We start from the raw sequence: 12,472 nt of genomic DNA on the forward strand, positions 1-12,472 counted from the left end.
CTTTTCTCTCTCTCCGGGGTGCGTCCTCAGTGTACGCAGCGCCGTCGGGGCCGCGGGCCCGGTGGGAAAGCAGGCGCCGAGCCCCGCCCCCAGGCTGCGAGTACTGTACAAATCCAACACTTGAAACCGACACGCACACGCGCGGCGCCGCCACGGGGTGGGACACGGACACGCACCCACGCGCACGGGGCCGCGCACTGGCGGGGGTGGGGGCGCCCCGTCGTCACGTGTCCCTGTGCGAGGGATCTTGTGCCTTTTTAAGTCCCTGTATGTTAATGCAGACAATCCGGAGAGCTTGTGTACTACCAAATCCTGATTAAAGACGCCTTCCAGGAGCCCCGCCTCGCCTGCTTTCTTTAACCCACCTCCCTCCTGACCCACCCCTCGCCCGGACCCCAACTCTGGAGTCGCCCTGTCGGGCAGAGGGCAGGGGCTAGGCTTTTGCTGACTCAGGGATGTGGTGGGACCAAAATCTGGATCCAGGTTCTCCATCCCCACCCCTACCTCAACCCTCAGCTAAGATGGGCGGATGGGGAGGGGGAGGGGTCCCCCGGAGGTCGCAGCCAGGTTGGACTTGAGCAGCTCACTCCCTCCTAGCTGGCTGTCGCCTTTCATTCGGGGGAGGAGCTTGGGGCTGGATTCTGGTCTCTGGGGCCCTACTCCAAACTGCCAGATTGCCACCTTGCCAAAGCCAGGAGAGGTAAGGGGTGGACCCACTCATAGTTTCTATACGGATCAGACTGTTGAATCCATGGGTGCGGTGGGATGGGAAGCTAGGATTCCAGAGAGCTCTGTGAGGCTGCCCCAGGAGCCTTCCCCTGCCCCTCTGCTCCAGTGGGGGCTCTGAGGTAGCTCTGGCTGGGGAGAGGGTCTGTTGAGGGAGTGGGGGTGCTAGGATAGAATGTGAGTTGTGGGACTAGGTCAATGAGAGGGTGGGGACATGGCCAAGGAGAGGATTGCACAGACTTCTGAGACTGCAGAGGGTGGGGTGCTTTCCCTGTCCTCTCTGATCCCCATCACCCCTGCAGGCCTGCTGCCACAGTGCCAAAAGAGGGAGACATCTTCCTCCTTGAGGCCTGAAGCAAGTGTGGGGGCGGAGGAAGGGCAGGCTACAGCTGCATTTCTGGACCTCCAGAGCATTTACAATGCCCTGGGCTGTCAGCTCCTTGCCCCCGGGACAAGGGATGGGTTGGGGACAAAGAGACCTGGAGATGGAGTGTGTGAAGATCTGCATAGATCTAGGGTAGGCAGTCACCTTCCACCCAGAGGACTGTCACTGGCCAGTGAGTCTGGGGTGGATGGGACTCCTGGGTGTAGGGTGGAGGGATAGGAGGAGGACTCCTGGCTCAGCAGATGTGGTTTGAGAGTGGAGACACAGACAGATAGGTAAAGAATCTGGGAAAGCCGTGGTGAGCAAAAGAGGCGACACTGTTGACTTCTCATCTCCAATTTTCAGGCTGGGCAATTATGGCAAGGAAGAGTTTTCCCTGGGGAAGGGGGGGATAGGAGGTGTGTACCTGGTGGCTGCTGAGGAAAGAGGAGGGGGGCACTGCTGTGAGCGGCACAAAGCCTTCCCCACCCCCACCCAGCGGGGGAAGGGTGGGCATTGGGGCTCACCCTCCTGTTTCTGTCACTCAGCAGCCCCCCTTCTTCGACCTTGGGACCCGGGTGCGGATGTGCAGTGTGCAGTGTCTGGGCTTGGCCGGGGGCCAGGCAGGAGAGTTGCTCTATGCACCCTGTGTGGGGATGGAGGAATGTGGAGTAACCTGCCCCCAGTGTCAGTGTCAGAGGGTGAGAGCTGAGGAGAGCCAGTTTTGTTGGTGGTAGGGGAAGATCAGAGCCTGGCCTGTCTACCTCCCTTCACTTTTCCTACTGACTGCAGGAAACATGAACTTGGGCTGGGCTCTGAAGCTAGTGAGGCCACAGCCCTCTGGTCCGGGCTCAGTGGGGGCAGGGAGAGGGCTGGGCCTTACGTTCTCTCTACGTGTCCCAGCTCCAATGGCCTGCTTTCCCCTCCTACTGCGATTCACCCTTATGACATCTGCCTTTTGCCAAACTCCAGTAGACTCACCAGGAAACTTTAAACAGATAGATTTCTGGGCCTCATCACTGACCTACAGAATCTGGGGGAAGGACTCTGTATATATATATTTTTAATCCTAACCTGAGGATATTTTTCTATTGCTTTTCAGAGAGAGTGGAAGGGAGAGAGAGAGAGAGAGAGAGAAAGAGAGAGAGAGAGAGAGAGAGAGAGAGAGGGAGGTGGGAGAGACACATGGATTGGTTGCCTCCTGCAAGTGCCCCAACCAGGGCGGGGCATCAAGCCTGTAACCAAGATACGAGGTATGCACCCTTGGCTGGAATCAAACCTGGGACCCTTCAGTCCATGGGCCGATGCTCTAATCACTGAGCCAAACCAGCTAGAGCAGGACTCTGTGTTTTTAAGAAGCACCCACAGATAATGCTGTGCAAACCAGGCTAGAGACCCATAATAAGCAGATTGAAATCATAAAAGGTCGCTGCCCTGGGAAGGGAGCAGGAAGGTCTGAGCTTCCCTAGACCTCTGGGTCCCCTGCTGACACCTAGCACTCTTGCTTCCCTCTGAGCTGGAATGAGGGGTGTCACTGCTGTCCCCTTCCCATGGTGTCCTCAGCTGCCAGGGCCAAGCACACAGAGGCTATCTAGTGATCGCTGACTGAGTGAATGAGCACTGGATGGCGTGGATGAATGAATGAGTGCATTGGGCTTAGGCGCCCAGGATAGACCAGGAGAGAATGAGGGAAGACTTTTTACATGGAGCCAGATGTGGGGATGGGGGTGGGAGGCAGAGGGATTTTGAAACAGAAAACCCAGCAAACCCAGGTGGAGGTGGACTTGGCAGTGAATGATCCGTAGGATAAAGCTGTGAGGTTCACAGCCCTTCCTGCTAAAGGGCAGAGGGTCCCAGGTTTCCCTGCTTGGGAGGATGGGAGGCCAGTGAGGCAGTGGACAGAGTTCTGGTCCATTCTGGTTGATGGGCTCTGTGACTTGGGCATGTCAATGCCTCTTTCCAGCCTGATATTATCACTGATGCCTGATTTTCAGTTCTCATGTAACGACTTTGAGATGGAAGGAGAGAGGGTTCCAGCTGTGACCATCTAACGTGGGCATGGGCGCTGTGAGAGGCAGGCCCATCCTATGGGTGGCGCTTTTTCAGAGAGATCCAGGTCCTGGCCAGAGGAAAAGGTGGTTCTGCCAGGTACGCCCAAAGCGTCAGAGATGGGGCAGGGAAAATAGGCAGAGGCTCTGCTGAGAAAGGATGCCTGGTGAGGTTGAAGGATATCCCTGCCGGGGAGAATGTGTCTCGTGTTGGGTGGGTGAGTTCTGAGCTGGACAGGAAGGAAGACAAGATCAGAGCTCTGTATCTCTCTGCCTGTCCCTGGCTGTCAGTGCCAGCACCTACCCCGTGGTCCTCACAAACCCAGGAGCTCACAGCAACCCCCTCCACCTCTGCCCAGTCATCTGCTCTAGCCTTGATGTTGGTAACTAAACATGGCAAAGGGTCCCAACACAAGGCCTGGCACAAAAGCAGTGTTAATGTTTGCTAAATGAATTAATGAATAAATGAAGAATGAGAATGCTACAGAAAAACAAAAAATTGCTTGGGACTTCCAGCCTGGATATGAAGGGGACAGTGCTCTAAGGAAGTTCTCTGTCTGGCTCAAACAGGGTATATTGGGGTCCTGTCTGGGGTCTGATGATGTCCCTTCTTGTACCAGTCCCCCCTCCCAACCTCCATCCATCAAGTCCTCACCTAATGGTCTGATAGTGGGAGATTATGGCAGTTGGGGCAGACCCTTGGCTTTGGGGATTTCTGCCTTCCCCCTCCACCAGCCTTTGGGCTGACTATTTGCACAAAGACCTCAGCTAGCAGACCCCCTCCTTTTCCTATCACCCTATCCCCTATATATGTGGTATCCAGGCATTTCTGGGGTCAGGGAGAGAAGCAATGATCTTCAAACCAGGCAGGAGGAGGGTGGGAGGGAGCTAACATTTATCAAGAAACTGCAACATGCCAGACCCATTGCCTGTATGACTTTATTTATGATCACGGCCTTGGGGGAGTATGCATTAGCCCCATTTCCCTTCCTGATATAGAGATTGCACACTCCATGAAAATAAGGACCGTGTCTCTGTTGTTTAACACTGGATTCAAGTTCAGGACTTCTCGAATGGGTGGATGGATGGATGGATGAATGGAAAACCTCAAGGGGCTTAGTGCTTATGAGGAGAGAAAACCATGCAAATACCTGTATGTGGAATAGAGGGTGGAAGGTTCTCTAAGGGAAGGATGTGGGAAAACACGTACCAAGGAGGGTGATGCGGCCTGCTTGGTAGGTGGACAGGAAGGCTTTTTGGAAGAGGAGCTGTTTGAGCTGGGTCCTGGAAGAAGAACGGGAATTTTTCGTGTGAATAGAGGGCATGAGAAGGAAACTGCCTCGGGAAAAGGCCCGGAAGTGTGAGATGCATGACACATTTAGGGAACTACCCGCAGCATCTGAGTGATTGGGGTGGAGGGCGGGGGATCAGAGGGTGCTGCTAGAAGTGAGGCTGGAGCAGAAGGTAGGGGCCAGATCATGGGGGAAGGGGGGTTTCTCATATGCCAAGCCAAGGATAGGCATTGTCTCCTGAGGACTGTGGGGGCCAGTGGAGGTTTCTGTAGGTTTGAAGCAGAGAGATGGGGTTTGATTTAACTTTCAGGAAGATCCCTCGGGCAGCTATGGGGTGGATGGATGGGCAATGTGGGATGCAAAAAACAGGTCAGTGGGGGGCAACCATCAGGCAAGACAGGGCCGTGTCCGTGGGGCTGGGGCAGCAGACACAGATGTCTAAGAAGGTACTTGGCAGGACTCCCTGAGAGTCTGGATGCCACCCAAAGGTGTTGGGGCTGTCAGGATCTCTCTGGGGCTTCTGGTCTGAATGGGCTGTTTAGGAAGACGGAGGCCGTGTGTTCAAAAGGCTAACACGGTGCTGGACACTGTTAGCACCATCACGCCTGGAACAAAGCCAAGTCAGTCTGGATGGGGCCCGGTACATTGTGGGGGCCCGGGATGTGTGTGGATTCACAGGGCAGAGCTGGAGAAGATGCAGCAGCAGCTTCTGATAAGAAGTCCTGATAAGGTGGTCGGGCCTTTCTAGTCTGGAAGGAAGGAGGCTAAGGGGGCATGCGGCAGGAGCCTTAGGAAACCAAGATCAGTGAAAAGAAACTGTCTTTTCACAGCTCGGCTGTGAATTCCTAGAGGAAGTACAGACTCCAAACACCTGCAGAGGTCTGAGAAATTCCTGGCTGACAGGGCAGGAAGGGGCAGGAGAAGGGTCCTGGAGCTCCAGTGGCCCAGGCTGAGTTTTGGGGAGTTGGGGCAGCCTGAACTTCGCCTTGTCCCACACAGGTCTTGGTGGCCTTGGGCAGCCAGCTCCTGGCTGCAGAGGAACTATGCTCTGTGAGGAGGCAGTGAGGGCCCCTCTCGGGACCTGGTTTCCTCTACTGTAAAAGGGAGGGTTGATCTGCCTTGCAGTGGTCATTTGACTCTATTGATTGAACTAGAGTGGCTCTGGGTTTGGGGATGCATGTGGTGAGGAGAGGAGTGGGGGAAATGGGAGACTGAGAAACAGAAGAGCCACCAGGATCCGGGCCTGGGACCTCAGGGGACCGGGAGCATGGACACAGTCATTCATGGGAGATTTACTGAGAACCATTCCAGGCCCTGGGGATAGAGCAATGAACAGAACAGACCCAGTGCCTGCCCTCGTGTTGCTCACACTCCGTGGGCACGCCTGCGGGCCCCCTAGCTGTGGGTGCACCCCGGGTCTTCTTGGGCCCAGGAGGGTGGGTGACCTTGGTGGGTCCCTGTGTGTGTCCCCTGCAGGTGTTCTCCGTGGCGCCCCCGTTCGAGGTGAACGGTCTCCCACGAGCTGTGCCCCTGAGCCTGCCCTACCAGGACTTCAAGAAAGACCTCTCCGATTACCGGGAGCGGGCTCGCTTGCTCCACAGGGTCCGGAGGGTGGGCTTCTCCCACATGCTCCTCGCCGCCCCCCAGGCCCCGCTGAGTCCCCTACAGCCTCAAGCTAATGGGAAGGAGGAGGAGGAGGAGGAAGAGGAGGAGGAAGAGGAAGAAGAGGAGGAGGAGGAAGAGGAAGAAGAGGAGGAGGAGGAGGAAGGGGAGGGGGAGGAGGAGGCAGTGGCTCTGGGGGAGGTGCTGGGGCCTGGAAGTGGGTCCAGCAGCGAAGGGAGCGAGAGGAGCACCGACCGGAGCCAGGAGGGCGCCCCGTCCACACTGCTGGCCGACGACCAGAAGGAGTCCAGGGGCCGGGCCTCCGTGGCCGACGGGGACCTGGAGCCTGAGGAGGGCTCCAAAACCCTGGTGCTCGTCTCCCCCGGTGACATGAAGAAGTCGCCTGTCACTGCCGACCTGGCCCCTGACCCTGACCTGGGCACCCTGGCTGCCCTCACCCCTCAAAACGAGCGGCCCCAGCCCACGGGCAGCCAGCTGGATGTGTCTGAGCCAGGCACCCTGTCCTCCATCCTCAAGTCTGAGCCCAAGCCCCCTGGGCCTGGGACAGGGTTGGGGACCGGGGCAGTGACCACAGGGGCAGGGGGAGTGGCAGTCACCTCCTCACCCTTCACCAAAGTTGAGAGGACCTTTGTGCACATTGCAGAGAAAACCCACCTCAACGTCATGTCTTCCGGTGGACAAGCCTCACGGCCCGAGGAGCTCAGCTCTGGGGGCGAGCTGGGCCTGGAGGTGCCCTCTGATGGGAGGGCTGCAGAGGAAAGAACCTCTGTGCCCGTGGAGAATGGCATTGCCCAGTCAGGGCTGGAGCGCTATGCCCTATCTGGCCCTCCTGGGGACACCCCCTTGGAGGTGGCCAAGGACTCACTGCCCAATGGATCATCGCTTGCCGACGGGCCAGCCCCAGCATCCCTGCTGGAACCAGACCCCGAAAAACTGGCCACCATCTCCCCCAGTCACCGTGCCACGCCAGGCCCTCGCTGCAGGAGCCGTATACCTGTCCTGCTGTCTGAGGAGGACACAGGCTCGGAGCCCTCGGGTTCACTGTCGGCCAAAGAGCGGCGGGGCAAGAGGGCGAGGCCACAGCAGGACCTGGCACGGCTGGTGATGGAGAAGAGGCAGGGCCGGCTGCTGCTGCGGCTGGCCTCCGGGGCCTCCTCCTCCTCCAGCGAGGGCCAGCGCCGGGCCTCTGAGACACTGTCGGGCACCGCCTCGGAGGAGGACACGCCTGCCTCTGAGCCCTCCGTGCCCAGCAAGGCCGGGCGGGCAGCTGCCACCCGCAGCCGGATTCCCCGCCCCGTCAGCATCCGCATGCCCACGCCTGCCCCAGCCCAGCAGTCCCCTGGCAGACCCCGTGGTGCGGCCCCAGCATCTGACACAGCCATCACCAGCAGGTGAGAAACCACTGCCAGCCCCAGGGACTGCCCCAGAGCCAAGACTCAGGAAGGACCCCCAACTACACCTCCTGTCCCCCGCCTCCCCAGCTAGGTCTCTCTTCTGACTCAGGTCCCAGCCCTGCCCCTGGGTTCATGGGGTGGACACAGTGAGCATGCCTGGAGGGGTGCCAGGGAGGCCAGGTTTGGGAAAGGTTGATGGGAGCCTCTGGTGTGCCATGGGGCATTTGAAGCTAAATGGGAGGAAACTTTATTTTAATATAAACATGGATATATTATAGAGCAGAATGCAAACTCCATGAGAATTCGAAAGATGAAACACAGGCCTCAAGGAAAGCCTGCAGCAAGCTCTGCCGGAGGGGCCTGGGAGGGCGTGGCCCTTAGAGGTCCTGCCCTGGAGGATGGAGCATTAGGCCTCAGTTTATCCATCTGTGCCATGGTCTCAAACAGGTTTGAGGATGCAGGACTCCAGGGCTCGGTGCGATTCTGAAAATGTCTCTTCTCCGCCCCTCTTTTCTCTTGTTTCTCTCCTCCGCTCCTCCCGCAGGCTCCAGCTGCAGAAGCCCCCAGGGTCGGCCATTGCTGCTGACCTCCGTCCCAAACAACCCCCGGGCCGAGGCCAGGGCCCAGGGCGAGCCCAAGCCAGCACCAGGTCCCCAGCCCCGCGCAGTCCGGGCCTCCCCGCCTCCACCACTCGCAACTCCAGCGCGTCTCCCCGGAGCCAGTCCCTGTCCCGCAAAGAGAGCCCCTCCCCCTCGCACCAGGCCCGGCCCGGGGGTCCCCCACCCCGGGGCGCCTCACAGGCCCAGGCCGAGCCTGATGGCACCTCTTCCCCAGGGGTCCCCAAAAAAGGACCCAGAGGGAAACTCCAGACTCAGCGCTCAGCAACCAAAGGCCGGGCAGGTGCGGCGGAGGGCCGGGCGGGGGCCAGATAATGACGCGCGGGCTCCGCGCGGCCCCCGCCCTCCTCCCGCTCCCCCGCAGCCGGCCACACTGGAACCGCTCCCAGCACAGCCTTACGCGCCTGACGCGCGCCACCCGCGGCCCAGCTTCCCGCCCGCCCCGCCGCGCCGCCGCCGGCCAGGCTCCCCTCCCCTCCCTTTCCCCAGCCCCTCCCACCCCCGCGGCCCCCCGGGTGGGGCTGGCTCACCCTCCGCCTGGGGAAGGCCCGGCCACTCCTCACCGAGGACCCCACTAATCGGGACAGCCTGCTCCCCCGCCAGGCCTCCGCTGCTCCCCGGGCTCCACCCCCGGCACTCCTCTGCTTTGACACCGCCTACAGAGCCTTTCCCCCTCCCGGCCCTCCTCCAGCCAAAGCCCCCCTTTTCAGAAAGGCGGCCTCAATGTCCGGAAGTGGTGGCTCCAGCCTCCCCTAGGGGTCAACCCCACAGTCTCCTGGGAAGGACCTCTTTTCAGCGACTAGACTGGGGGTGGGGAGGTGGGACCTAGGGGCCATGGGTCTACTCAGGTGTGAGGGAGCAGGTATGACCTGCCCCAAGGTCAGCTCCATCCTGGACACCCCTGTGGGAGGCAGTGAGCAGGTGATGGAGGTTGCTCCCCTGCACCTCTAAAGTGCAGATTCTCTTCTCCCCCCTAAATTTGGGTGGGGTCTTAGTGAGAACCATAGAGTGTGGGCTGCCTGCCTGGGCAAGTATTTCCTAGTGGGAAGTTGGAGGAGGGGCTTTAAAGAAGTTTTCACCTGTCCCTTGGCCCTCAATCTAGTGCTCAGGACCCCTCACCATCAGGAATTCCTTATTGCCATCTAACCTCAATCTTGCCTACTGCAGTTTCGGCCAACTCCCTTCCCTCCTGGGTTCAGTGGAGGTGGAGAATGGCTGGTTATCATCTCTCACTGGCCCTTTGGAGATTCAGGGACACAGTTCTGGCCAGGTCACCCTCCCTGTTCTCCTGGCTGTGACCATCATCTCCCTTAGTCATCAGAGAGAGCAGAAACAGACAGCTAGCCCCTGGACTCAAGGCAGAAAGGCCCTTTTAACTTCCAGATTGTATGCTTGTGCGATGGGTCCAGCCCAAATCCTCTCCTCCCCCAGCTCACCCTTCAGCTTGTCCCCTCTTGTCCTAACCCCAAACCATGCAGCTGAGCTGTCCCTGCAGAGATGTGAGGACTGTGCTGCTCCATGAATACATATGGGCTTCCCCCTGGGTCTGGTTCCTGCATAGCTCTCATCCCAGCTCATCACGAGCCTCAACTGCCCATGTCTGGGCCAAGCAGTGCACTGGCTGCAGAAGGGACATCCAACCCTGCCTATCTGGAACAGGTCCCCAGCAGGCTCCTCCATGCTTGGAACCCACAGCCCCTGTCCCCTGGCCTGCCCCTCTATTCTTCACTGGGTCATGGAGAACAAGGCAAGAGAACCAGCGGAAGAGGAAGAAAGGCCCCAGCATGCCCCAGTGGTCTGGCAGCACCCGGCCACCATTGCTTAGAAGGATGCTCATGAGGAAGTTGGACCAGGGAGCAGCCTGGTGGTGCCAGCTGAAGCCCCTCATGGAGAGTCAGCAGGCTTGGGCAGCTGCTTCCACACCAAGGTGGTGGCTTCTCTGCAGACCAGCCTAGAGGAGGACTCCAGGGTGGACACCCCCGAGGTCCACCCCATGCTGACGCAGAAGCTCCCAGAACACTCAGGAAACCTCTCTGGACAGAGCCCTCTTTGTCAACCCGAGACCCTCCCAAGGCCTCTACTGCCCTCTGGGTCCAGCAGAGGGGGTGGAGGAGGGGCCGAGCCCTCCCACCTAGAGCTTCTCTGAATGACAATCAGCTCCTGCCAGGTGGGGACCAGGGCATGACCCCTGGTGCCCAGGTCCTGGGCCTGCTCCTTGCCACCAACCGAACTGTGAATGTAGGGCCCCCAGACTCACCCCTGCCCCAGGACCAACAACACCCTGGTTTGGTGTTGAGAGGAAAGGGGGGTGACCTGAGAGAGCCCCAGGCCCATCCCACTCCCCAGTTTCACCCAGCACTGAAGCTGGGCAGAGCTGCAAAACCCTGTCTGTCCTTGGGAAACCAGACCTCCCTAGGGCTCCCAACTGACCTCAGGCCTCTGCGTCATTGAATGTCACCAAGGTTGGGGGAAGAGGAGCAGGCGCGAGTGTGGGAGGAGGCTAGAGGACTCTGCTTCTCTCCCCAGGAAGGATCTAGGGCAGAGGAAACCATATCTCCCAGTGCCCCACCCCCAGCTGCAGCCTCTTCCTCCTTGAGCACCCATCCCCTCCACCAAGCCCTGCGGGTCCTGAGCCCCTTCTCTGTAAGAGTGTCACACCACCACCACCACTGCGCTCCTCCGGCACTTCATCATGACAGCCTGTGCCACTGGCCCAGATGCCGGGCTGCTCACCCCAGAACATGCCTTCCCACCCCAGCCTCACTGTGCACCAAGAGGGACTGTGGAGAGGGACTGTGCCCCAGGTACGTGGGCTCCCCCCTTCCCAGCTCCTCGCAGGGGCCTGGCTTGCTCAGTCTTCTCAGCCCTGGGGACCGGCCCTGGTGGGCGGGGGTGGGGGGCAGGGAGTTGCCCTCCCCCTCCCCAAGGAAGCCACTAAAGAATGTTTACATGCCAAACAGAATGTAACACCCTCCCCCACCCCGTCCCTGTCACTGCATGGCCTCTGCCCACCCCGCACTGTCCACCCCTACCCCAGCACCCTGGAAGCCGCTGTCATGATTAGATCGGGTCTCAGAAGGGAAGTAGCCATCACACCATTAAAAAGCCTGTGGACCTTTCTGCTGGCCTGGACTCTTCTTCTTTTGGGGGAGAGGGCAGAGCCCGGGCCCTGGGCTGGTAGTGGGCAGGAGAGGACAGCACAGGTTGGTGCGCAAGTGCCCAGGGACCGTTGTGAAGCAGACTGTCCCACAGGCGAGGAAATGGAAGCCCTGGAGGATGCAGGTAACTTGCTCAGGGTCACACTGGTGGGAGGAGGCTTCCTGCTGTCCCTGATGGCAAAGCTGTGCCCTTTCAGCTCCCTTGGCTTTCTCTCCCAAGGGCCAGAGACTCTAAGTTTAGCTTTCTGCAGAGAGGGAGGGAGGAAGAATTGTCATTGCCCAGAAGTTAACAGACAAAAGTGAGCGTGTTTGGAAAACTGAAGTACAACAGCTCACAGACAAGGAAGAACTTGGTCACTATTCTAGTAAAATCTATAAAAATCACAAATGAACACAGCCTGTGGCCCAGCACTTCTAGAAAGGTATCTTCTGTATACACTTATAAATTCACAAGATTGCATGTCTAAAATCATTCATTGCGGCATTCTTTGTACAGCTCCACAAAGCCTCATCTGTGATTCTGAAGCCGAAAAAGTTCTGAAAACTGGGAGTTTTTCCATTAGATTGGTACAAGCTTGTTTGGTACCAAACCCTGACAAGACTATTTGTGGTCTTTATTTATTTATTGAAATATATCTTTATTGATTTCAGAGAGAGGAAGGGAGAGGGAGAGAGAGATAGAAATGTCAATAATGAGAAAGTAGTCATTGATCGGCTGCCTCCTGCGCGCCCCCAACTGGGGATGGAGCCCGCAACCCGGGCATGTGCCCTGGCCTGGAATCAAACCGCGATCTCCTGGATCCTAGATCAATGCTCAACTGCTGAGCCACGCCTGGCAGGGCAATTTGCAGTCTTTATTAATTCCACTTGTCATACATGTTTGCAGTAGAAATGTTAATGTGTTTGATTATGGAATATGCACAGAATTGTATTACATACGTGTGTGTGTGTGTGTGTGTGTGTGTGTGCGAAATCTGAATTCTAAAAGAAATCTGATCCCAACGGTTGGTATGAGAGACTGTGGACCTGTAAAAGCAGAAGTTCAGATGTAACTAAAAGTCTGTTTGTTGGGACTGATTAATAGAATGTGGCCACCCATACAATGGGGACCCTATTATGGGGTACTGTGATGCTCTACAGTGAAGCAGGTGGCTCTTTGTAGGCACCTGTGGACTGGTCTCTAAGACTAAGTCAAAGAACTGTGTGTATAATGTGTACCTATTTGGACAAGTTAGAGGTCTCAAGTTGCT

General features: G+C 58.0%; 1 protein-coding gene across 2 annotated transcripts in view; it reads left to right on the plus strand.

Annotated features, from left to right (window-relative positions):
* The window catches only part of TTBK1 (tau tubulin kinase 1), a 33,007-nt gene extending 24,628 nt beyond the window's left edge, over nt 1-8,379 (plus strand). For both annotated transcript variants that reach the window (XM_087817120.1, XM_016212664.2), the window contains 2 exons: nt 5,907-7,444; nt 7,992-8,379. In XM_087817120.1, coding sequence (XP_087673246.1) covers nt 5,907-7,444; nt 7,992-8,379 — 1,926 coding nt within the window. The remainder of the gene's footprint in view (nt 1-5,906; nt 7,445-7,991) is intronic.
* The last annotated feature ends 4,093 nt before the right edge of the window (nt 8,380-12,472 follow it).

Source organism: Miniopterus natalensis, chromosome 5 (assembly GCF_054644295.1).
Source record: "Miniopterus natalensis isolate mMinNat1 chromosome 5, mMinNat1.hap1, whole genome shotgun sequence".
Classification (NCBI taxonomy): Eukaryota; Metazoa; Chordata; class Mammalia; order Chiroptera; family Miniopteridae; genus Miniopterus; species Miniopterus natalensis.